The 27,294-nt window shown below is 31.9% G+C and overlaps 2 protein-coding genes across 2 annotated transcripts; one reads left to right on the forward strand and one right to left on the reverse strand.

Moving 5' to 3' along the window:
• Positions 1-572: 572 nt before the first annotated feature.
• Positions 573-7,513, forward strand: LOC122608509 (triacylglycerol lipase OBL1-like). The gene is made up of 5 exons (XM_043781614.1): positions 573-926; positions 1,208-1,398; positions 2,071-2,104; positions 5,574-6,214; positions 7,004-7,513. The coding sequence occupies exons 1-5, from the start codon at positions 596-598 to the stop codon at positions 7,292-7,294; spliced, it is 1,488 nt and encodes a 495-aa protein (XP_043637549.1). The 5' UTR covers positions 573-595; the 3' UTR covers positions 7,295-7,513.
• A 262-nt stretch (positions 7,514-7,775) lies between these two features.
• Positions 7,776-11,696, reverse strand: LOC122608331. Its single transcript, XM_043781427.1, has 8 exons — positions 11,574-11,696; positions 10,903-11,011; positions 10,671-10,751; positions 9,902-10,579; positions 8,898-9,252; positions 8,710-8,791; positions 8,099-8,349; positions 7,776-8,002 (listed from the first exon to the last, which is right to left on the reverse strand). Exons 1-7 carry the CDS (start codon positions 11,655-11,657, stop codon positions 8,143-8,145), a joined length of 1,596 nt encoding a protein of 531 aa, XP_043637362.1. The 5' UTR covers positions 11,658-11,696; the 3' UTR covers positions 7,776-8,002; positions 8,099-8,142.
• Between the last annotated feature and the right edge of the window lie 15,598 nt (positions 11,697-27,294).

The following is a 27,294-nucleotide window of genomic DNA, read 5'->3' on the forward strand; positions in this document are numbered from 1 at the left end:
TTGTTAGTGTCAGAGTGAAAAGTGAAAAAATTGACCAACTTCAGAGTTTTTTCTGTAATTAATTCACTTAAAGACAATAATTAAAAATCGTGTCAACTTGAGGAACTAAAAATGTAATTTTCTCTAAAGTTAAATAGTGAAAAATACTCTAATGATGAGATTTTCCCCCCCTAAATATAGCTTAGAAATGGATCATATATATTGATCGATTAGAGGTATTCAAAATTTCTTTTTCTTTTAATGATGGATAAGTTAATTACTCACGAATTTCCTGAAGGTATATGATATATTGTAATTGTATTTATCGTGTTCGCGCTAAAGGGCTATATTGCAAAATACATTTTAAAAATTAAACACCTATACACCTACAGTTAAAATAACTTATTTTGTATATTATTATTTATATCAATATTATTAAGATCTAATTAATTATTGACTTAGCAACACTAACTTAATTGTCTACATGCTAACTCATCTGGCCTTTGAGTCATATCTTATTATAGAAGTCAACATATTTATATAATGTGATGATGGTATACTTGGGCCATATCATCATTCCTTTGCTTATTTCCTTGGAGTTCTTAACTTCAAAGCCATGGCAACTGATGAAGATTTCTGTAAAAATTTCTTGGTGGTTCATGCCAAAGAAGCAAGTCTCTATGATATTGCTTGTGTTTTGATATGTTCAACTAATTCTCTAAACAATAGAAACTTTTACAATGAAAAATGTGATGGTATGGAGGAGATCGAGTCAACCCGTGAGAAGCTTTCGCAACGATGGCTCATTTTCGCCTCTTTACTTGCACAAAAAATTCTTATTTGGGCAAATAAACCAATGGCTCAATTCGGGTTGTTTATCGAGACATGGTTGAATCTTTTATCATGCAATGGTGGCCTTTTTGGACTTCTAATGAATCGTATACGAGGTTAGTACGTTTAACTTAATTATTCTTGAATATGTTACGTATCTAGTTTTCAATAACTATATAGTTTGTTTGGTCTAATTATATAATTATTTACATGCGTTACTATACCCAATCTCACTAGATTTATTTAGTTATAAACTACTAGATAAACATTCTGGCTCCGTCCCTATAATACTGAATTAATGTTTTCCTAAATTGTGGACCTTTTTGGCCTAATGGCTGGTTGTTACATACATACGTGGTCATGGTTAGTTTTAATTTGGGACTTGGTTGGATTGCAGGAAAGGTGGTGAAACCCGAGTCACCGGAAAAGTTTATGTCGTTTATCGGTGAACTTGACAAGAGGTTGAAACTCGATGCAAGTATTGAAACAGGCGATGGTAGATATAACTCGTCGCTAGCCATGATGGCTGCAAAATTGTCTTATGAAAGCAAAGAATTTGTTGAAGCTGCAATACAAGATCAATTGAAGGTCACCTAACTTAATTCTACATCTTATCTTACCATATTTTATTATTAGGGGTATTATAATTTATTCACGGTTTAAATAATTTATAATTCTGTATTAAACTTGTACTAGTATTTTTTTTTACGATTTTTATTAATTATTTATTGGTATATATTTTTGCATGCATATATCTATATACACAAACTTATACGAATGCCGTAACATTTTAAATTTAAATATGGATGAAATAATATTTTAAACTTAGATCAAAGCTAACTTTATCATTGAAAAAAGAATATATAGCAATTATGTGAATGAGGTAATCTGAAAGTTGCCAAATGACATTCTAGAACATTTTTAACCTGTGTGTCTCGTGATTATCTAAGTGAGAGAAAACTCATCAAGAAAACTCATCGATCTGAAGCCGATAAAATATTTAAATGCATGTGTTATGCGTGTTGTTGGTTAATTATTCTAATTTAATTATAGTTTATTTTAATTAGTTATGAATTAGATCAAACACTCCACTCCTTCCACCTCCTAACTTTCGTGTGGGGGACTTAATAATTTATTTTAAATAAATCAGATTCTTCTAATAACTGATATAATATAATTATAATATAATAATGTATCATCTTCTGTTGATTCATTAAACAGTTTAATGAATTTTATTTCTTTTCTTTTCTATTTTTTCAGATGGATTTCATTGACTTCTACGAATTTTGGAATGGTAAGAAATTAACCTGTGACACGATATAGTATAAAAATCATACATTAGGCTCTCCGAACAGTATAAGTTGGTAGGTAGTCTTAGTTGTGGATTGAGATTCTCTAAAGTTATTAAGATTCAAACATAATTCTTAAATTTTGACTTTTGATTTCAATCCAAATGTTAAGATGCTTCCAACTTTACAAGTAGAGTTGAAAGTAACTTTAGAGAAGCTTATCATTTTCACATAATTATTGTTAGACACTATCTTTTAAATCCACCATGTGAGCTCCGGGGTGAGTTTACCCCAAGGTCTCAAGTTAATCTTGGGGTTCTCATATCAAATGAATTTTCTATAAGTAAGGGGTTGGAGGTCCAGAAAATCTCTGGTTAAAATTGTCTCTAACACATCTGAATCGAAACTCACTTTAAAAAAAAATAAAAAATAAAAGAAAGTAAAATCAAACAAAATTCTATTTAAAATTCACATATATATATATATATATCAAAGACACACGGTTTTTTTTTTCCTAAATGAAATTTCCTAAAATATAAAATCTTCAATCTTACAATGGTAGATCTTATAATTCATTATAGTGGCTAAATTGAGGTTCCAACTCTCCTTTAAGACTTTCAATATTCCCTCTATCCCAATTTAAATGTCACGTTGACTAACTTTGACCGTAAATAACTTTGTTTGTACTATATAGTAGTTGATGAAACTTATATGAACGAAAAGTATATTAAAAGCTCAATCCATTCGTATACTTTATATCAAGTGTTACATGACACAAACAAAGTTATTTACGGTCAAAGTCAGTCAACGTGACATTTAAATTGGGACGGACGGAGTATAATTAAAAAACATGAAAAATGAAAAATGAGTGGGTTGGGTTTGATGGATCAGTCGAATCATAAATGCAAACATATAAAAAGTATATAAGTTTTTGGGTTTATTTTACATATCAAAATATTTGGGTTTAATTTACATCTAACTTTATATGTCTAAGGAATTTCTCCATCTCAAGGATCGAGATTTTAAAAAAAAATTATAAGGATTTTGTAAGAATTTTTCCCCCTCTAAAGTTGGTCAAATGGACCCCATAACCACTATGTAGATACGCCGCTGCTTCATTAATTCCTATTAAATAAATTTATATATCTATAAAAATATTTGGTGTATTAAATAAATTTAAATATGTGTCTTGTCCGAACAAATTATAAAAACTTATATAATAATTGGGGTTTTTAAATAATATAAAATTATTTTTATCCTTGCATTTGAGTTACATTTGATTAGAAAAAGTTTGTTTTAAATACCTAATTAATCAAGGATATAATAGATTGGTAGTTTTTACCGAAAAATAATAGATTGCTAGTTATTTAAACGAAACATGAAATATATATATAAGGTAGATGGCGGACAATATATAAGAATTGAATGAGACCGGCTCTTTAGGTTTTTAAAATTTGTATCACTTTATAAAGCTTTAATATGGCTTTTGAGATATGAGATCGATATGAAATTGTGACATTTCAACACATTTCTAATTACATGCACCAAATACAAAAGAAAAAAAACGCGCTAGCTGAAGAAACCTTAGACTAGAAAACTAATAAAAACTATTAAATTGAGTACTAGAATCATCTATACTACTATATAAAGCAAACTGCCCTTCCCCTTTAAATAATTAAGAACCTGAAATGACCATATTACCTTTCTTATTTATTCACTAATTTAAACATCTTTACCTATATACCTATAATACCCTTAATAAAATAAACTACAACATAGATTCTCCAATCCTTAAATAACCATATTAACCCTTACCGCCGCACATCATCGCCACAATTGCCGCAGCCACACCTTTGTCGTTACCACCATCACCGCTGCATCGCACGAACACCCCGTCTCGTATAATGAAAAATAACTTACAAGCAACCAGCTGACACCATACTTGCTTTTAAGGGAAAACAAGTACTCTAAAATTAGAGCCGATAGCTTAAGATTTAAGAGATACCAATCTAAGCTAGACCATTGTTTTTCGCCAAATATAGTTAAGCATAATTAATTAGACACTTATTAATTAAAGGTTTTCACTGTCACAGTGTCACTATTTTGTTGAAAATTAATTTGAAGGTTTATGTATAGTCGGACACTCCACAGGGGAGCTAATTAATCACCAAGGTGACGAAGGGGGTTAAATCTTGTCCTGAGTTACCATATTATATTCTTATAAATCCTTATAAATCAAATCTTTATAAATCCTTCAAATCTTATAATTTTATTTCCAACCATGCAAACATCCTTACATATCATTTTACCTTCAATAAAAAACAAAAATATACTAGGTAAGTACAAGTAAGGGCATGCCCTTAGGTAAAGGTATCCTTCAAAAAATTCTTAGTTTTGGACAAACTTCAACGGCAAAGGGCACCTAAGAGCACCCTATTAGAGATAGCCTTAGTTTGTGTGTAAAAAAAAAAATTAAATTTTTTGTATGGCTTAAGTGATGCAAGTATTTTTTTTTTTTTACCCCAAAACACTATTAGTATACTACTCGTGTCATTTTACTCATCTTAGTTAATCACATCTTTGTTCTCATCTACTCTACTTCTAGTTTTTTCTTACAAAAATTATTGTAATGTTTTTCATTAATGCATTTGCGTTTTAAGTGTATTATTTAATTATTTAAGTGTGTTATTTAATTCAAAAATGTAATGTATTTTTTTTTATTAAAATATCTATATCTATATCTATATTACTCTATAAAGCAAATTACCCCACCCCATCAAGTAATTAAGATTTTGAAATGACAATATTATTCCTTTTCTTTATTCACTAATTTAAACATATTTACCTATAATACCATTAATGAAATAAATTACCACATAAATTCTCCAACCCTTAAAAAACCATATTAACCATCTCTTACCTCAATTAATTTACATTCACTATCACTCCACCACCACCGTCATCGTTGCACATCGCGTACCACTACCGCCGTCGCAACACCTTCGTTTCCACCACCATCACCGTCGCTTTGTGCGGGCATCTTTCTAGTATTTTTTTTAAATAAAGTTGTGAGATGTACCATGTTGGTTGGAATTTGGAAAAATGTTCCGCTATGGTATGCTTTACCTATTGACTTCAAAGTCAATGGTTTGTATTAATTAGTCAAATAAATTCATCATATTAGAAGACTTACTATGACAATTCAAGATTTTCAAATTAGGTACGAGTAAATCTGATTAGAAATAAAATAAAACAACTTATGTTAAAGTAACTTTCAACTAGTAGAAAACAACTTACCAACAATCACCGACGCCATATGTATTATATCAATGAGAAATTACATAACCATTTATACTTGTAATTGTTGATGGAAAACTTGACCATAAGTCCATACGTATAACTCTATATGTTTTAAAATTTCTTTTATGTTTAGACTTTAGAGTTTGACATCAATTATATAATTTTGTGTAACAGATTACCAGGATAAATTCACAACATATGCAACCATGTTTCAAGATTCAACTTCAGACCCAAACTTGATAGTAGTTGCATTTAGAGGAACTGGCCCGTTTAATGCAAGCGATTGGATGACTGATGTCGATATCTCATGGTACGAGCTCGAAGACATAACACAAACTAAAACCATTGGACGAATCCACGGCGGGTTCATGAAAGCACTCGGATTACAAAAGGGCAAAGGTTGGCCATCAGAACCCGAACCCCCACAAGATCAAACTGTTGAACACCCTTTTGCTTACTACAAGATCAGAGAAAAACTTAAAGAGCTTTTAGAAAGGAACCCAAATGCAAAGTTTATAGTAACGGGCCATAGTCTAGGAGGGGCGTTAGCTATCTTGTTTGCCGGAGTGCTTGGGTTACATGAAGAGACGTGGTTGTTGAAGAGGTTAGAAGGGGTTTACACATTTGGGCAACCAAGAGTAGGGGATGAGTCTTTTGGGAGATACATGATGAAGATTATTAAAGATCATAATGTGAGGTATTTTAGGTATGTTTATGGCAATGATATGGTACCTAGATTGCCTTACGATGATCGTTCTCTCTTCTTTAAGCATTTTGGGCCGAGTCTATACTTCAATAGCTTCTACAACGGCAAGGTATAACAAATTTGTGTACTCTAAGCAAGTGTGTGTGTCTAAGAAATGTGTGAACATGAGAACCCATAGCCTTTAAGATATTTACACCTGAAGATAGATTATTTACTAATAATGTTGGAACTATATTGATCTGACTAGGGCTATGAAAAATTGACCCGACTTAAAACCCACACAGAAAAGCGGGTTACGACGGTGTAATCTTAGCCAACCATCAACTCCTTAATGCACTTAGTGTTTTGCTCATAATGCACTTCATATAATTTGATTGATTTAATGCATTTTATACGCAGATACTTATTTGTTCCTTGTTTTTTGTTTTGAAAACTAAAATTTTGGGGTAAAAATCAATGCAGGTTTACCCTAATCCATATGATCTTAAACCAATCCGTCAACCCATGAACCTATTTTACTATTTGACCCATGTATTAGTTACGTTACGCAAGTTATGTTCTGGGTCAATAGGCCATGGTTCAGGCTGTAACTTCTGATCTAAAATTATTTGTGGGTCTAGTTAAGGCTAGGTAATTCAACCTGCGAACCCAGCAGGAACCCACAAACCTAGGTAATAGGCAGATTAAGAGGTCAAAACAGGTAATATTTTATACGAACTTAAATGGTTGGGTTGACCTCTGTTTTTCAGATTTCTTTTTTGTTCTAAATAAATGTGTGCTTAATAAGATACAGAACTTACATTATGACCGTGATAATATAACTTTGACTTATTCCTTTTCGAGCTATTTTTTCATATTAACCATTTGACTATGGCTAATCTTTGGAAGTTATATTCAGGTGATGGAGGAAGAACCAAACAAGAACTACTTCTCACTAGTGTGGGTTATACCCAAGTATTTAAATGCGTTTTGGGAGATCATTAGGAGTTTCATTTTGCCATATTGGAAAGGCAAAGAATACAAGGAAAATCATATTGAGAGATTCTTTAGGATGGTTGGACTGATAATTCCAGGATTAGCAGCTCATGGTCCTAAAGACTATATTGATGTAACTCGACTCGGGACTGACCTTGTACCAACTATGTTGAACATGACTAATGATGGACAAGCGGTGCAAAAAAAGGACTAAAGAGGGTATCAGTCAATCAGATGGGGATTGTGTTCACAACATAAAAACTAACAAATAAAACAACATAATTTTATAGTTATATATCTATACTATATACAGGTGTGTAGAGTTTGACAAAAACTGAGTAAACAATACAAACTGAACCAAACACATACATGGTTCTTTACATAATTCCTATGCTGTAACTAACAAGCATATTCTAATGACTATACTATTCTGTTCCTGCCCACTCAGGTATGACCATATATATAGTGTTTGAAGTGAAAAGATGTGATCTTGATATGTTCTTATTTTATATCAATGTAATATCCTTTGCACGTATGATCTTGATATTAAAGAAGAAACTAGAAATGACAGACTAGATATATAGTTTGTGTTCACTCTGGAGTATGTATAAATATGTAAGATCATATGAGTACGCATTTGTTGCAAGTTCTTAAAGGAAATAAACACTTAAGTGCATGGATCAGCCGCTATGTCATTCACAAAACCATAAAGTTCAATCTCAGCTTCCGAAAGAGCAGGTTTTTCTCAAACGTAATTTGTTAACTTTTTACTATTTTTACACGACAAACTACAGAGCAAATCCAACTAGGCCTAACTTAGTTGCATTTAGTGGTACCTTGGACATTGGAATTTTCGGACTTCCTGATAGATAGATCCTCGCAAAAAGGTGATCAGGGCTTTTGTACTTCAGGGAGACGAGAACTGTTGCCAAAACCAGAAATGACCATATTAATCTCTGATGTTCCGAGAACGTTTAAACCAGAAATGAACACATTTGTGGACAGAAAAGAGAATTACCTGGTGTATGAGGCTGACACCAAGCACTAATAGACAACAGTCCGTCAAAATGCAGGGCAGGTAAAGCAGCCAGTTAAGGAACGTATGTGGCGAATTTTGATGACTGAGATGGCCTTTTGTGAAGATGTAGCACCTTCTTGGGACTTGGTAGATAATACTGATTCTCTCATTTCATGGGCCTTCTTCTGAGATGATCTGAGTTTTTGCATAATCCTATCCATTGATGACGATCTCTTCTTTTCCAATTTCATCTGAACCAAAAATCTCAAGTAAGAACCAATTCCACGTTATTTAAAAACCACTATGATCCTGTATTCTTATGCATGCTAATGGTTGGATATATGTTAAAGAGATTGTTTTCGAAGCTTCAGCCTATTCTGAACATGAGTTAAAAGTTTGACCCGTTAACTTAATATTATGTGATTTGAGTTATTATCTCCATCAGGTTAGATGCGTTGACCCGGTCATAACTCATAAGTCGCTTAAAGTGTTACCGAACGCTTATAAACTTCTTCATCACTATATTGAAAACATATGGAGGATAGGTTTAACAAAATACATTTTTCCAGTCTTAGATATGCATTTTGTATTTATGATTGGAAAAAGAGGACCTCTAGTTTCCTTATTGCTTCTTCTGCTTTTGCCTTCTGCAGGTTTTCCCATGCGGTAATTTTAGCTTCCTCCCTCTTAACCCTTGTAAAAAGGAACAAACTTTAAAAGCTATACAGATATACATGAGATCGGCTTTAAAACCTTCAAAATGAAAAACGTAAACTCAGAATTGAACGATATTGCATACTTTGAAAGGCTCTTTTTCATCTCCGAAAATTCCAAATCAGCAGGTCGAACATCTGACCCTTTTATCCAGTCATCCATGATGTCCGATCCCCTGCCTGGAACCTGAGCTCTATTTTCCTTAGAGACTCGACTCAGCGTGACCTGATCATCTACCTGCACGTCTCTCATATCTGCTTTAGGATAACGAACATGTTGCAAATCTACGGAAAGGATAGTAGTCGACAATGAGCTAGAGGTTGTTCTCCTTGGAGATGATAGAGGACTAGTCTCAGGGCTCATTTGGGTTGCCATATCCCTTCTTGATATATCACGAGATATGTTGGTGGCAGCATCCATTGAACCGCCAACTTTATCATCTGCAAAGTGAAGGAAAGTAATCAAAACCTAAAATTTTCTCGTTGCATAAGAATATTTTTACACACAATAAAAAATCTTTGAAATAGCAATAAAGAAGCAAAAAAGGTCTTAACTAGACTGGAAATATGGGTGGGTTAGGCAAATGGGTAACAGGTCAGAGTGCTTGAGATCAGAACGTGTAATACTATATGTATCATAATCAGAATTTAGAAAAACTCGATTGCTAACTAATACTCTTTTATATAGAAATCAAGTGATATAGAACTATAGACACTTTTAGGCATTTGCAGACAGTCTCGATGACTTTTGACGCAGCTGACCCATAAGACCTATTGCCCTAGGAAAGTATTGAATTTTTTAACGTATAATGGGTCAATATTGCATCCTTTGTTGTTACCTCAGTGTAAGCCTTAATAATCTGTATATATATATATATGATCTAATTTCTCAAGTACAGCAAACTTTTAAAGGTTGAAAATAGTTATCCAACTTAGAAGAAACCAATTTGACATGATAATTATGGAGACAGCCACAAGTTAAGCTTGTATAGGAATCAATAATCTAAGAAATATTTACATTACCAGACTAATACTAGCTTCTGTAAGAGATTAATTATTTAATACTTGAAACGGCAAGAGGTGTATTTACCTTGATTAATCCGAAACATGGACTGACACAGTGACTCGGAAGAGCCATGTAAGCTGACTGATCTTGCCATACCATGATCCACCAGGGAAGCGAATCTCCCATTGCTTTCATGGCCTTCTCCATATTGAATCCATGAACTATTATCACCATTTATTCTGGCAGAAAACGGCAATTCAGTAACAACACTTCTCACATTCCCTCCATCAAAGCCAGGAACCGCAGGAGAATACATGGAGTAGTATACAGAGCCAGGCGGCCCAAGTGGGCCACTCTTAGACTTAACCGGCCTTTGTGGCTCTTGAACCAAAGACTTCAAAGCCCCCTCCCCTGCAACTGGACTAATTATCCACCTCTCAGCATCTTCCCATTTCGAAGGCAATGTCCTTCCACTATTACTATTCGCCATCAATGTAAACCGATTGGCATTCGTATGCAAAGGCACACGTTCAGAACTCCAACCTTTCTGAATTCCAACTCCACTGGAACGATAAGTAGGCGTTCCTGGGCTTGTTAACATTCCGCTTCTCCTAACTGACGCCGCCCCTTTTATCCCTACACCTAATCTCGGGGACAAGCTAGCCCCATTTATCCCTTGATTGTTCATATCCAATGACGCGGGTCTTCTCCGATCAGACTTCCTTAGTAGTATTTCAGTTTTTGATTTTCGATTTTCCCATTCTAATAAAAAAAAAAAATTCAAACTACTTAACTATTATACTAAATATCAATTCCACATTATATAAATCAATGAAAATTCAACATGTATTACCTTTACCTTTACTAGTACTTGAAAATGAGCTTCTTGCTGAATATATATCTTGAATCTCTCCATCAATGTATTCTTTTATAGCTGCATTTATATTTCAAACCACAAAAAAAATCCAACAAGAATTTAAAATTTCCTTGCACCAAAAACTTTTTTTCTTTTTAGGTAATAGCCTTTACTTTTTCTTTAATTATTACGAGTACATTAAATTATGTCACATTATTATTATATATACCTTCTGTTGTTTCCACCTTTATGTAGGGACCTCCATTTCTTATACCTACAGTAGTACTCTTGTTTGAATCTGGATCTCTACCTGAATATGAACCACCACTTGACCAATTCTGTATCAATAAAATCATAAAATTGTATTTTCATATAAAAACACAACATATATACATTAGTTTTTTCAAGTACAAAACTATTTTCTTAACATACTTAATTTTCATCATAACGAAAAGATAATAATTAGAGAAGATATTTATTAAGATAATATTTATAACGAAGGAAAATCGAATATGCAGTTGACTGCAAAATTCATAGATGAACATATCATATACTCGTATATCATTGATATATTACAAAATGCCCCCCTGATTTTCAAGGTAACTGCATCCAAAAATAACGCAGTTAAGTGCATCGAAGCTAAGCCCATATATATACACTAATAATACACCCACTACACAACATTTTAATATGAATATATACCACAATGTATAACTTCAAAGTTTACAAAAAAAAAGAAGTTGCATCAACTTCCCAGAAAAAATAGGGACTAATTAAGTTAATTTAATATCTATATATATGTATATATTGTATTGTACTAATTGTTAAATTTGAGGCCCTAGCTATACAATGGCACAATTAACATGGTATTGTAATATGATGATAGATATAGAAAATTACCATAAGTATATTTTCTTGGGAAGAAGAGTAAAGACTAAAGCTTGACTCCATAGAATTAATACATATATATAACAGAACTAGCATCAACCATGCCTAGGCATTATTGTTTGATGATACATATAGAGAATCTTTGTGTGTATGTATATATATATATGTGAGAGTGAGATATAGATTATGTAACAGAAATATATTGAGTTTGGTTATGAAACATTGGATTTTGGATTGTTTTGTATTATCAGAGAGTAAGATAGTGGAGAAAAAAAAGGTGACACATGTTAAGAGGGAGGAAAAGGACAAAACAACAATGGTTTTTTCTATGTAAGTTATACTACGGATTGACAGAGGATACAGTAATAATTTATTTCCCGTTATGTATGTTTTATTTGACCCAAAGTTTGACTATAAAGTTTTTGATAATGACAAATGATCCTTAAATTTAAGATGATTATTGAAAAGGGATAACGCCGGAAAATAAAAACAAGTTTTGGTCGAATTACATGATAACTAACAATGTAGTACCGTTCAAAAAAAAAAAAAAAAACTAACAATGTCGTATAAAGGTTTTACTTTTTTAAAAATCACCTTCTATTATATTATATATATATATATATATATATATATTATATATTATATGGTAGAGATTCAGAGAGAAGGCTCTTATGACTCTTATGGAGTCAATTTTTTTAAAAAAATTTTAAAAAATAAATAAAAATAAAAATTTTTTAACCCGAGTTAGTGAGCTATTATGGCTCCGCCATAAGCCGAAAGGCTTCGCCTATAGCTTACGGGCTATGCCCATTGAAAAAATAATAATTTTTAAAACTTTTTTAAAATTTTTATATGGAATAAGTTAATTAAAGAGAGAATAAAAAATGGGAAAAAAAAGAATAAAAGTCAAGAAAACAAGTTAAAAAAAATAAAAAACGAATCTTCTCTCCCTTCTCTTCTTAAGATACCTTCTCATTTGATCTCTATCCTATATATATATATATATATATATATAAGAAAAACCTTAACTTATAATTGGAAAAGTATGGACTTTTAGATATAGTTCAACTATTAATTAGAGTCATTAGGTTAAATGATGATGTTATATACCTTATTTAACTTTTCAAATTTAATTTTAATTTAATAAATTTAAATTATTATTATTTTCTTATTTAAGTTTGTAGACATTAATAATCATTATTTTTATATTTTTTACATCATTTTTTATCTTTAAAATTAATTTTTTATTTTTTCACAATAAAGTTTTCTTTTTTAATGTAATACGTTTTTATTAAATTTTTTTTTATTTATTAAGATTTTTATCATATAATAAGTAAAATTTGGTTATAAAGATTTTTGTATATTTTTATCATATAACGATTTTATTAAATTAATTTTTTAAAAATCCGACCTGATGTTAAATTTGTATAAGATTTTATCATATAATGAATAAAATTTGGTTATAAAGATTTTTGTATAGGATTTTTATCATATAACGATTTTATTAAATTAATAATTTGAAAATCGGACCAGATGTCAAATTGGCCTTCTTAATAAAGAACTAAAAAACAAATATGGAGTCTATAGTAAGCAATCACAATTATACATCTGAAAAATAATTGTATGAAAACTGCAATGATATTATGCATAATCTTAAGTTATATTAACACAACATGCGATATATAGATTGATAATTAAATTGCTTAGTAATTTTAATCTATAACTATATTATTCGAGCAAAACGTTACAGCACAAGTACATGACAATGCAAACATATCTTGATGAATGAAAGACATCCAAAGAAATGAAAACTTTACTTAGCGAGACATCTAATAGATGATGTCTCCATTTTTCAACTATCTGATCACTGTTAACCGGAATCTAAACGACCAATTATGTAACTTCATGTTTTTAATGGTTTAATTCTTATTTGGTTAAATAATTGTCAACTTATGATATTATAAAAATTTAAAATGTCATTAGTTATATATGTTATCCGCGTATTACGCGGGTAATAATCTAGTATATATAACAAACAAGTCACCTTAGTTACAGTAAACTTTTTTTAATTTTTTATTTTTACCACAAACTTTTTACTTTTTCAATTTTACCACAAAAGTTTTGAATTTTATACTTATGCCGCTAACTTTTATTATCTTTAGATTTAGTTTATTAACTACAAGTTTGTACCACAAACTTTTTGTTTTCCAAGTTTGGCCACTAACTTTACCACAACTTATTTTTTCCAACTTTTTACCTCTTTTATTTCTTTCAATGCATTTTGTACTAACTCTAATTTTACATTCTATCAACACCACCATCTTAATTCCATTAGGCTACATAAATATCATCATCATCATTTGTATATTTAAAATAAAGAAGAAAGATTGAGAACTATAGTATAAAATATATGAATTATTTTTTCTTTTTACAACTTACATATGTAAATCATTGTTTACGTATGTGGATTGTTATTACATCACAGTATCTGTCTTTATGAAAATAAAATTGTTTATAGCTTATTAACTACAAGTTTGTATCACAAACTTTTTGTTTTCCAAGTTTGATCACTAACTTTACCGCAACTTATTTTTTCAACTTCTCTTTTAATTTTTCAATGCATTTTGTACTAACTCTAATTTTACATTTTATCAATATCACCGTCATAATTCCTTTAAGTTACATCAATACCAGCATCATCATTTGTATACTTAAAATAAAGAAGAAAAATTGAGAACTGGAGTATGAAATATGTGAATTATTGCTTTTTTTTACAACTTACATATGTATATTATTGTTTACGTATGTGAATTGTTGTTACCTTAGGGTATCTTATGGACATAAAATTGATTAAACAAATTTTTTCCCTTTGCATTAATGTCTTTTTTTTTTCGTTATATTTCCATTTATATTTCCTTTTATAAATTGATTCTAACAGTTGGGTAATCTGACCAACAGCCAGAATGTCGTGTAGTGTTTTGCCTACAACTAAATTATCATATCTAAATTGTTTCTTACATCCATTTTTTTCGTTCATATAGTATTTTTTTGTAATGTACGTTCATCGTTATGTATATATAGTCGCCCTTATACATGATATACATTTTATGCATCGTTATTTTTCCTGTGGCAACGCCCAGGATTAAAATACTAGTTAATTTACATAAGTCTACCAATGAGACATGATGCATCTTAAAGTTAGTTATCTTGATGCTCCAAAAATAGACCTTGACACCAATGGGTTAATAGCCCAGTGGTATCGTACCCCTAACAATGGGGGCTTGGGGGCGCACGTCCTGGGTTCGAATCTCGTTCCCAACCAAGTTTTCAGGGGTTTTCACCGGGCATGCGTATATGCGGTAAACGCGCTGAGTACCAATAGGTACATGGCTTCAGAGGGTGACCACCCACTTACCCTTTTTTTAGAAATAGACCTTGACTCGAACCTTCTTATATAAACATCTTAAGAATGATAAGGAGAAGAGTTTGAAATCGATGATGGAAGAAACACCTCGATTGAGTCATATACATTTAGATTAAAGACTCGTCATTTTGTGTTAATCTCAACAATTTGCGAAAACCTCTTTTGTGTTTGATTCCAAATTTTAAACAAGTTGGCATGTTCCAAACAAACCCAATTCATTTGGGAAGTGATATTGGTACCAATTATTTTGATAGATATTGAATTATAACGTATAAACTTAACAGCTTATTATCCAAGTTAGTAATATTATAGTTGTAATACCTCCATAAATAAAACTGACACTAGTTAATATCAATTCTAAATCTTTTACTTGTTAATAACACTTCATATCAACCCATAGTGTTACAGAAAAACTTGTAAAATCATTTGTTAAAAATATAGTAACTTCAAAATTTATTGAAGTACAAATAAATATAAATATAAATATATCTTATATAATGATAAGAATGAATTTAAAAAACAAACAAACAAACAAACTTTACAGAAAATTCTTAAATTCAAACTTTACAAAAAATTTTTAAATTTGCAGTAAAAGAAAGAAAAAAAGAAAACCTTCCTCAATAATCGAAAGGTTTTACTAAATAATTCAACAACTTGATTGATTTTATTGTTATGAAATTATGATGGTAAAGTAACATATACATTGTTAACCAATAATAACTATTTTGTCCTCTACGAAACCTCCCTAGTCCATTTTTATTTAAAGCCTAAACTCTAACCTATCTTTGACAAATATATTTGACAACGCTAATTGAATCGTTGACTAAGTTTATTAGACTGAAAGGAGTGAGGGACTGACGGGACAAACTAGCCCATTTTTTGTCGAAAGTCGCCCCCTACACCAGCCCCGAGGGCCGAACCGGGTGTAGGGCGAGCATCAGAAGTTGCCCTTTGTGGCTTTGACTTTTGCATAGACAAAGAAAATGACAAGGAATATTTTTTTATTATTACTATTTTTTCTTTTCTCCCTTTATATATATATATATACACAACATTTCCCTACACCACACCGCCATTACCAATAGTATTATTCTATCATGTAAGATATTTTCACTATCACCTTTGCATTAGTTACATTTATGTCAACCTACCCTACTCCACACTGTCATTACCAATAGTAGTTGTAATCACCACTTGTCGCCAAAACAATCAGATCGCGTTATGAACACTACCGTCACATTACGTGGGTAACGTGCTATTTTAAACTTATTAATTAACTTCCACTTAATACTTTTCAACTAATTTATTTCCTCACGTGATGGTAGTTGTTAAACTTAAAGGGTTAACTAATGATACATGTGTCACTCACATGTGTATTTTTTTTTTTTGGTGTAACAATTTAAATCATGCCTATGGTTTTTAAAGCATATGAATTAGTTGCTCTTATATCTACTTTCTTTATTATCTCGCATTCTCGTGTTCTCTTCTTTACAAAAATTTGTATATGTGACATCGTAGCATCGAATTTGAAAAGTCGCAACTTTAATGAAAATAACACAAGTTACACACTTACACTCAACACTTCACATTTCTTTTTAATAATATACTTTTATATTTATTTCATTATTCAATAACTATCTTTTTCGAACATTCAGTCGGTATACGACATCGGGGAAACCTCACCGTATATGGTGTACGTACCCTAGATAACGAGATGTTGACCTTGAGCCGTTACAAGTATTCAGAGAAAAAACCTTAAGGTTTTATCATCCCTAATGATCGAAATCAAGACCTTGGGTAATACTAGGAATGCCTTCATCCATATTATTTCATATATAAAATTATTTCAACTTTAGAGTATTTTCATCTAACTATTATTCACACACAAAAAAAATAATAAAAAAAAAAAATTAACAGCTATAATATACATGATTATACTAGCATGATTTTTGAGAGATATATACGGTTTAATTTTTAGTTAACCCTAACCCTGAACGTACCCCATTATACTAAGGGAGTTGCCTGTATTTATTATTTATGAGTTGTACCAAACAGACACTCGAAGTCAAAAATATCTCCGATAAGGCAAGATATTTGTGAGGTTGTTTCAACCGTTTTACAGACCTAAAGGGTTTTAGCCTTTAGGGACCCAAAGTGACCTTGTAAAATGAAGTCTTACTAATTAGAACTTTTGCATACTACAATCGACTATATTAACGCTTAGACATATTAATTAGAACTTTTGCACTTCCCCTGAGTTCAAGCTATCCTCCACGATGATTTTCTAGTTGCTTTGTTTTTGTTTTTTTGTTTTTTTTTTTTTTCAATAAACACCTACAAATTATTTTTAAAATCTCCCGAAATGAAAGGAAAGGAGTAAGATGGATAAATATACAAGAAAACTACTCATTTGGTACTTAGTAAATAACAAAAATCAAATTTCTTACTTCTTGGATGTAATTTGCCAATGCTTTGTAAGTCGCAAGTAGCATGACATTTATAGTTACATGTGATCAAGTATAATATAATATTACTTACTATAATAAAGTAAATGGATATAAATAGTATTTATTGTCTTTATCTGTCTTTATGAAATAAATAAAACATATATAAAATATAAACAAAAGATTGAGTTTGGTTGAGTAGTAAAGACTTTCCCCCATCTGATCTAGTTACTCTTTGATTTAGGTCACTAATGACTTGATCTATGGGATGATCTCTTACTTCTCTTATATTAATAATGGTTTGTACTTGAGGTTCAACTTGAGGTGTTACATCTTCATTGGTTGATTCTATTTGAGGTGGATTTGCTCTAACTTCTTCCTCAATTACATCATCATCTTTTAGCGGCAAGGTTTTAGGTTTAGGTTCCGATTCATCAAATGTAACATCTACTGAATCTTCTACAATGTTAGTTTCTTTATTTAAGACCCTATATGCTTTACTTATGAGAGAGTAGCCTAGAAAGACACATTCATATGCTTTAGGATCAAATTTAGTTAAGTGATCTTTCTTATTTAGAACAAAACATTGACACCCAAAATTTTTAACTTTTTTTAAAGAAGGTTTCTTTCCTTTTAATACTTCATAAGGTGTTTTATTCATTAATGGTCTAAAAAGCACTCTATTAAGTATATAACAAGCGGTGGCGACGACATCACACCAAAACTTTTGAGGAATAGATTGTTCATTTAACATTGTTCTACTCATTTCTTGAAGTGTTCGATTTTTTCTCTCAATAACCCCATTAGATAGGGGCATGCGAAGAGCCGAAAAATTATGAGTTACACCATGTTTGTCACAAAATGCCCCAAATTGAGCTTCATTATCAAATTCCCTTCCATGGTCGGTTCTTATTGACACAATTGTAAAACCTAGTTTATTTTGAATTTTTCTTCTAAATATTTTAAATTGTTCAAATGCTTCATTTTTATGTCTTAAAAAGAATGTCCAAGTAAATCTAGAATAGTCATCGACAATTACCAAAGTGTAAAAATTTCCTCCATAACTTTGAATTGATGATGGACCAAACAAATCCATATGTATAAGTTCTAAACATCTTTCGGTTGATATGATATTTTTAGGCTTGTGACTTGCCTTAACTTGTTTACCTACTTTACCTGCATCACAAAAATGACAATCAAATTTCAATTTAGGGAGATCCCTCACACAATCCATAGAAGACAATTTTTGAAGTTGGCGCATGTTAGCATGTCCTAATCTCCTATGCCACAAAGTAGACATACCATGTATGGTAGCTAAACACAAATCAAGTTTCTTATAGTCAATTAGTTTGCATGTATATAGCCTTGTTTATGTTCACATCTAATAATTACTTCACCGTTTTTAATTATTTCCGCATGTGATTCATCAAATAGAACTTTTAGGCCTTTATCACGTAATTTACCAACACTTAGCAAGTTAAATGCAAGATTTTTCACATGAGCGACTTTTTCAAACACAAATTTTTCGTGTGCGATGTTACCTTTACCAATTATTTTTCCTTTGACATCACTTCCAAATACAACATCACCTCCGTCGCATTTGGCATATGTAGTGAATACTTCCCGGTCACCGGTCATGTGTTTTGAGCATCCACTATCGGTGATCCAATCATCTTTTTCAATCACTCCTTTATTGCATTCCTACATATCATAATGACACTCAAACTCTTGGTACCCAATGTTTCATGGGTCCGGGATTGTTAGCATTAAACATACCTATCTTTACCCATTTCTTTACAACTTTCTTGTGAGTTGAGTATCTATGATAAGCTTTGTTATGTTGAAAATAGTTAACATTCTTTTGAAATTCTTTACCTCTTGTCATCATGTAATAATTCCTTCTAGTATATTCATTTAAAAACTTGTTTCTTGGTTTATAGAACTTTCGAACTATATGGGGCTTTTCAACCTTCAAAGGTGCTTTATAGTCAAGTTGATAATTATATGGAACTTGATATTGATTAGTAGACTTTGTCAAGGTCTTTGCAATTGGTGGTTGTTGCACATGAATGTTGTCACAACGACCCTCAATTACATTTTTCTCTTTTGCTTTAACAAAAATGGTGGGTTTGATTTCACTAGTTGACCCAAAGCTATCATACCCGATTCCTGCCTTTTCCGGTCTCCCATGAATAGAATCTAGCATTTGATCAAGCATTTTAGTTCCTTTATCCAACACTTTAAAACACACATCCTTTTATAATTCTTTTACTTTAGATTTCAAAAGAACACATTTATCATAATGACTTTTTTTAGTTCTAAATTCATTGTTTTCTTGCATAACAAGAGCTACTAAAAATTTTTGTTCTTCTAATTCTTTAAGTAAGGCTTCATTTTCTGATTTTAGTATTTGTTTTTCTTGCTAATTTTAGTACTTCAAATGGCAAGTTTTTCATAATCATGTTCAAGATTTTTCAATAGAGTAATCACATTTTGGAATGTACCTCATCTTCGTCTTGTCCAACGAAGCACATGGTGGAGTCTTCATCTTCACTATCAATCCATGCTCCATTGATGGTTTCCGGAAGATCATCACTAAAACTCTCCAAACTTCCAAGAGCCATTAGACACTTTTCTTGAGATTCTTTTTCTTCATCTTCCCATGCACCTCCCACATAAGCCCTTTCATTTCTTTTTTTTGTGCATTCATTCACCAAGTGATTTGGGTCACCACAATTGAAACACTTTCTAGGATTTCTTTTCTTCAAGTCTTGTGGAGATTTTCTTGAGTCATTTTGAAGTGGTCTTACAAACTTCCCATTTCTTCGAAAAATTCTTTTGAAATTTCTCACCATACAAGCTAATTCTTCATCTTCATCCATTTCTTCTTCATCATTTCCAATATCACTTGATGAGTGAATATGTTTTGCTTTGAGAGCAATGGACTTGAATTTTTCTTTCTTTAATCGACTAATCTCTTTATCTTTTTCCAATATTACTTCATGAACCTTGAGATTTCCCACAACTTCATCCAAGGTCAATTTTTTAAAATCTTTGGCTTCATCAATGGCGGTCACTTTGGGTCTCCATTTTGCCGGAAGTGCTCATAGGAATTTTCGAACATATTGCTTGCTAGTGTAAGATGTACCTAGAGCTTCAAACTTGTGCAAATAGTATTAAATCTTGAATATCCTACATCTATTTTTCCATCCTCCCCAATTGTAAATTGTTCATATTGTGCAACAAGTAGTTCAATTTTGTTTTCAATAACTTGTGCATTTCCTTGGTGGGTGACAACTAGGGTTTTCCATGCTTTCTTAGCACTTTTACACATAAAATCTCTTTCGTATTCTTTACGTGGCAAAGCATTGTATAACATTAATTTAGCCTCATAATTTTTGGCAATATCCTTTTTATGTTCGGGTTTCCAATCTTTCTTCTCAACCTTAACCCAAACCTTATTCGTCACCGACCATTCCTTTGGTTCATAATCCCCGGAGATAATTATATCCCATAGATCAATGTCTTTTGCACAAACATAGGTTTCAAATCTTGTTTCCAATAACAAAAACCTTCCGCCTCAAGGAGAGGAGGTCTTTGCATTGAGCAACCCTCATTATAGTTATCACTTTTGTTGTCCATGGATTCAAACTCAAAATTTTTGAAAAATTACGATTTTTGCAAAAATTAGAGCAACGTGCTATGATACCAATTGTAAGTGTAATCTAGAAGGGGGGGGGGGGTGTGAATAGATTATACCAATTATTTAACTTCTTTTTGAAAATTAATTTGTGAAACAATTATTCAATCCTTAGTTTGTCCAAGATATAATTACAACGACAATTATATAACAAATAAGATTGAAATGAAAAGTTAGAGTAAGAAGATATCACCAAATCAAGAGACACCACGATATATAGTGGTTCGGGCAAATGTTAACGAATTCGCCGTAATCCACTCCCCGATCAACGAATCGAGAGTTTGTAGCACTAGTCTCTCCAAACCCGGTAGAGAATCCGAAATTACGCCAAGTATTCTAACCACTAGAATACATCCAACTCTTGGCACTTCAAGAGATGAATACACAATCTCTAACCACTAGAGATATCTATGAAATTGAAATCCTAACTACTAGAACTTCAACCCATCATCACACTCACTAGTATGATAAAACACACAATTGTAGGATAATCAGTATTACAAATATTTCCTCACTACATTTATATCACTCTTGCTAAATTTATGTTTGATATGAGATAAGAGATATGAATATGTCTTTTTCCAGGAGTAGTAGATGCAAGAGGTGAGTTGCCAAAGTCACCAAGTCTTCAATTTATAGCTAAAAAATGTTTTGTGACCGTTTGACCCGGACGACTCTTAACTGAGGTCGCCCTCCAGGGCACAAGAGCCGTGCATCAAACAAGAGCCGTGCCACACCTGGAACATCACAAAAAGCCATATTTTCTTCCCAAGTTGTCTCGACTACAACAAGAACTTTCCTAAGCAAAGTTTAACTTAAAAAGATAAATGGAGAAAGATAGATAGATGCTTACCAAGGAAGGATGTTTGGGGAATGGTTGAGTCACAAGAAGTATTATGGAAATGAGAAAGGAACCCACTATCATTTGAAATAAAATCTGATTTATATAAGATCTTTACTGATTTTGACCATTCAACCAATTTTGACTAACACTTAGAAAAAAATTGGCCTCCAACTTTGGTGAAAAAACAAAGTGTTTAGATTGTAATTTGACACTTGCAACCACCTTAGAATGATAAAATAAGACTTAGGAACAAGTTTTAGGTCATGAACATATGTAACGAGTGGACCTTTGTTCCAGAAAGAGCACGACCTTTGTTCCAGAAAGAGCCGTGCTCAGAACAAGAGTCGTGCTCCATGATACTTAAAAAAATTTTCGGCCTCAGATTTGACGAAAATCGAAAGTTGTTATTTTTTAAATTTTCCAAATCCAAACATCTTAGAACATCAATATAAGGTTATGGAACAAGTTTGGAGTCACGAAAGTGTGTAACGAAGCCCTGGAGAAAATATGTAAAAAGGACAGAAAGAGGACGGCCGTTACAGGGCATTGGAGCCGTGCACAGCAGCCGTCCAGGTCAACAAGAGCCGTGCCAGGCAGATTACGGCGAAGTGCTACTTTAAACTCCAACTTGACGTTTTCATCGTTTTAGGTTCAGAAATAGCGTATGTATGTAACAACCCTCAATCTCCAATTAGAATAATTTACTTGGACTTATCTAGGTCCTTATCCATACATTCAAAGCATAGCGATAATTTCCCCCTAGTACAGTGAAATGCCATAAACAATAACTATAATCATTCAATACGATCTCAAGCTATAAATTAGTTCTAATCAAACTTGGTGAAATGTCAATGAACCAAAAATTTTATTTCGAGAAGTTGAGTTACATAAATAATTATACAAGACTCACAAGTTGTGATAACAACCAAAAATCCCTATAAATGTCCAACAATTCAAACACAAAGCTAATTAAAGTATATTTGAGCACAAAAATATAATGACCATCTTGAAAATAGACTTATAAACTATTATGTACATAATAGTAAGCTTGAATAATAATAATAATAAGTACATAAATATATTGCAAATTTGAATAAGTCTTCCAATTAAAAGATATGCATACAACATAAACTTATTATAAATATAAACTCTTATAAAATCCACCAATCAACATACAACTAACCCACTTATTCTTACACTCTCCTCCATGTCTTATACTCACATATACATACACATATACATGTATATTGAATCTAGTCATTTATGCATCCAAATACATTACAACATTCAAAATCCACACCACCAACCTTTTACTAACCAATGGGCATGCAAACACCACTCCCTCTAGCCAATAAACAAGCTTTCTAGCTCTCCGCTCACTCTCTCTCACGTGATTATGGCTAGGGAATACCAATTTTCCAGCCATTTCTTACACACTAGAACACACACATGCTCTCAAACTCTCTCCTCCTTTTCTTTCTTTCTTGGCAGAAAAATGGGTGAAAAACACCCTCAAATCTTACTAACAAAACATAATAACAACATGTATGGGTCATCAACTAGATAAGGGTTAAAGGTAGATCAAGGATGGAGCTCTTGGGAGGCCTTGGAGTCTCAAAATCAGCCCTCTAAGGTGGCTGATCGGCAGCAGCAAAAAGGGCAGCAAACAGCCCCTATCTCCTCACTTCTTTTGATTATTGATCATCAGAGGGTACCCAACTTGTTCCTTTGTTTGTTCTTCATATTTTTCTTCATTTTGTAGCTCATATTCCCTTCTTTTCAAGCTTGCTACAGCCAACAAACAACTCTTGGGCAGCCATCAAGAACAAGACCCAACAACACTCTTAATCTCCTTGTTTTGGTCTTCAAAGGTTGATAACTTGTAATCTTTTGATTATCACTCTCTTTATCTTTCATTTTTATCACTAAAAACACATAGATCTTCACATGCATGCATATTTAAAAGATTGATCTAGAAGAAATAATTATGAATGCAAGAGATAATAATGGATTTAGTGTATCCATGATAAGATTTGCATTAGTTTAGGCTTATTTTGATTTGGGATATGAGATGGATGAATGATGACTTTGAATTTGATAAGAAATCTGTGTATTTGGTGTTAAAATCATAGGAAAAGGAGTATCAAACATGTTAGAGGTGAAATAAAGTGTAAATTAAGCAAGAAAGCCTATTGGTGAGTTGATATAATCAAGAACAATTTGACAGAATTAATCTTCTGCCTTGTAATGGGTAAACTAGGCATGTGAGGGCATTTTCAAGCAAAACTTTCAAAATAAAAGTTGTAGAGGAACGAGTTTAGAATAACCACCAACTGAAATTACTCAAAAATACTGAACCAAACGAAGGATATGATTTTTCTACTGAAACTGTTCATAACTGTAATTTGGTATGAATATTTTATAAACTTTAACAATTTTTATCTTCTAATACATAAGGTTCCAGGAGTTCATACTTGGTGGAAAGTAATTTCAATGTGTTGTGAACTTAAAATAAAATCATGGGATTTTTCCAACCATCAAAACCTCAAAAACTTTTATAAAACTTCTGATGTCACAAGCAGTGCCCATTCGGGAAAGTTTATGTTTGGATAATTTTTAAGGACACCAAACATTATCTAAAAATTCACCAAAAATTTACAAAAATACTAGATACATATAAGTCGATATGTAAAAATCATGAAGGTCCAAATAATTCGTCTTGACCCCAAAATAGTAGCCAACATTTCATAAAAATGTGAAGTTAAAACAGAAAATTTTGAAAGAAGCAAATCGTTAGTGTAATGGGCTAAAAGATGCACTAAGGAGTTAATGGGCTAGCCCGGCCCAACTAATGAACCCATAAGGAATATAAATCAGTAGGCCCACTTGGCCCAATAACCAATATTACCCATTAAACACATAACCCAAAATAAGGTAAAGCCCAACAACTAATGTAAGCCCAAAACATCTAAAAACCCATCACATTTTAGGCCCAATTGATAATGGCCCATAAAACTTAAACGAATTTCATAAACCAAATAATCATAAGACAAATCGAGAATATGTGAGTTGAAGACAAGTGTAATCAAAATAAAACAACGATACTAAAGTGAGATAAACATAAGCAATTAAGTTAACCAAACTATATATTGATATCACAAATGCAAATTTGAGCTAAAATCGGTTACACATCAAATGAGGAATAAGGATAATATAACTTAATATGGCATTAACCTAAGATGCCAACCGAAACCACAAATGAAGCCAAGTTACCGAAATTCTAACAACTTATAACTATGTAAATAATGAAAGTAACCTTTACGCCATCAATCTCCACAACCAAAATGTTGCGAATATTAGCAATACACTTGGATTCCAAAATGGATAACAACATAATGAAAATGACATTTCTTAGTGATGGCTTAAGATAGGAACTTATGTATGTTAGTCCTATCGTAGGGATAGTCTTGGCTTTGAAATACGAATGAGGAGCATAAGGAATATGTGATCAAGGAAGCTATAGGTGGGAAGTACCCATTTTGGATATATGAATGTAATGCGTGGCATATCAAGGTTCAAGCTATTTTATGTGTTTAACTATCGGGGTGAAAAGCATGCATGATATATAAATGAAATTGCTTTTATATACATATATATGAAATGATTTTTGATAATATGATTATGAAATGAAATTGTCTCGTATGTTCAATGTGATAAATGTTTTGTGATGAGCTTGAGTTCTGTCAACCCGTTTTCTTCGGTACACTACTATTTATTCTGAAAGTGGAGGCCTGTAGTTAAAGAGTTGCGCAACTAGGTTTCGTCCACCCACCCATAAGTGTAATGGTGGAAGGTTGGTTGCCTTTGTGACGACCCTCGCTTCCAGTCCGACCATAGTGCTGCTCTAGCTACCTTAAATTTAAATGGCCGTCTCCATGGGACGACCCTATTATTATTAATACGGCACTTGATTGACAACTTGTGCTATGAAATGAATTATGTATATATTGTTAGACTTGATAAAATGGTAGTAGTAGTGGCTCAAGCATTTACTTATTAGAATTTACTTGATTTATGCCCTTGTGGCTAAATGAAGTTGATATTGAATTATGCCCTTATGGTTAAATGAAATTGATACTATTATGTTTGGAAGTTATGATTTGAAGATACGGTTTGGGTATTGGATCCTATATGAAATCTTGAAAATTGTTGAAATTGGAGATATTGAAATATTGATAACCGAATGATTTGGTTTGATATATGATTAATCGATTTATATATACTTTTCTCATGATGATTTTGACAAACGAGAACTTTGTAATTTACTATGGATTTTTCCAAGTCTTGAAATGACATTATGGTATTTTGAAAAACTGATATTTGGAGATGAGAATTTTTGTCGGTCGTATGGTTTGAGTATTTTGAAATGTACCAATAATATACTTTCTAAGTGTTAAAATGGGCAGGTACCAAGATTTATATAAAAACCTATGCACTCACCAAATACGTTTAGTTGACACTTTTTCTTCATGCTTTTCAGGAAATAAGCATAAGCATTGAGGATTTATATGCTTCAAGATTATTTGCATTGCACTTTGGAGTGAAAGATCAAACCTTGTGATAGGCAATGGAATCCGCCTTGATCATTGTAGTTTATTATTTCATGTGCTTGTTATTTGGTTCGTGGACTTAATATCCAAGTATGGTGGACGCATTTGTACTTGGAAGTTGGTTCATATGTTTGTACACTGTAAATTCTTTTTATCAGATAAAGTTATGGTGAATGTTATTTATAATCCTTTGTTTTGAATACTCGACTTTCTGTACATCTCATTGTTCCGCCTTAGTTGGGGTGTTACAATGTATGCCTAAATTTGCTTTTATATCATTTTACAAACATTATATGTATTGTTACTCATTATCAAAACAACGGAGACGTTTATATTAACCGTAATGCCTAAAATGCACCAACAATGGTCTTAGATGGAGTTGATAACTTTTGAATGTGTTGTGTTATTGCCCTTAAATAAACATATTTGCGTTTTATTTCTTCTTTAGAAGGTTTCTTTAAACATTATGTTTTACGCAATTATTAATTTGGAAGTAAACACATTTACAATATTGTATTTGTGGAATTGTGGTACTGCATTTAAATAACAAAACGTGAAAAACGATAACTACAGCCCCGCAACGCAGGGCTTTCGAATTACCTAGTTCTAAATAAAAGTTAGTTATATGAAATAGAAAAACAAATGACGTGTTTTCTCAATAAAAGAATTGAAAATAACATTATTATTTTAATCTAAGGATTGTAATTAAAA

Source organism: Erigeron canadensis, chromosome 7 (assembly GCF_010389155.1).
Source record: "Erigeron canadensis isolate Cc75 chromosome 7, C_canadensis_v1, whole genome shotgun sequence".
Classification (NCBI taxonomy): Eukaryota; Viridiplantae; Streptophyta; class Magnoliopsida; order Asterales; family Asteraceae; genus Erigeron; species Erigeron canadensis.

Excerpts from the sequence above, each read along its gene's own strand:
- LOC122608509 (XM_043781614.1), top strand. The coding sequence starts at position 596 with ATGGCAACTGATGAAGATTTCTGTAAAAATTTCTTGGTGGTTCATGCC. Across the intron at positions 1,399-2,070 it reads CAATACAAGATCAATTGAAG|ATGGATTTCATTGACTTCTA; the intron begins GTCACCTAACTT and ends CTATTTTTTCAG. Across the intron at positions 2,105-5,573 it reads CTTCTACGAATTTTGGAATG|ATTACCAGGATAAATTCACA; the intron begins GTAAGAAATTAA and ends TTTGTGTAACAG.
- LOC122608331 (XM_043781427.1), bottom strand. The coding sequence starts at position 11,657 with ATGCTAGTTCTGTTATATATATGTATTAATTCTATGGAGTCAAGCTTT. Across the intron at positions 10,580-10,670 it reads AAGTACTAGTAAAGGTAAAG|AATGGGAAAATCGAAAATCA; the intron begins GTAATACATGTT and ends TTTTTTTATTAG. Across the intron at positions 8,792-8,897 it reads ATGAAAAAGAGCCTTTCAAA|GGTTAAGAGGGAGGAAGCTA; the intron begins GTATGCAATATC and ends CCTTTTTACAAG.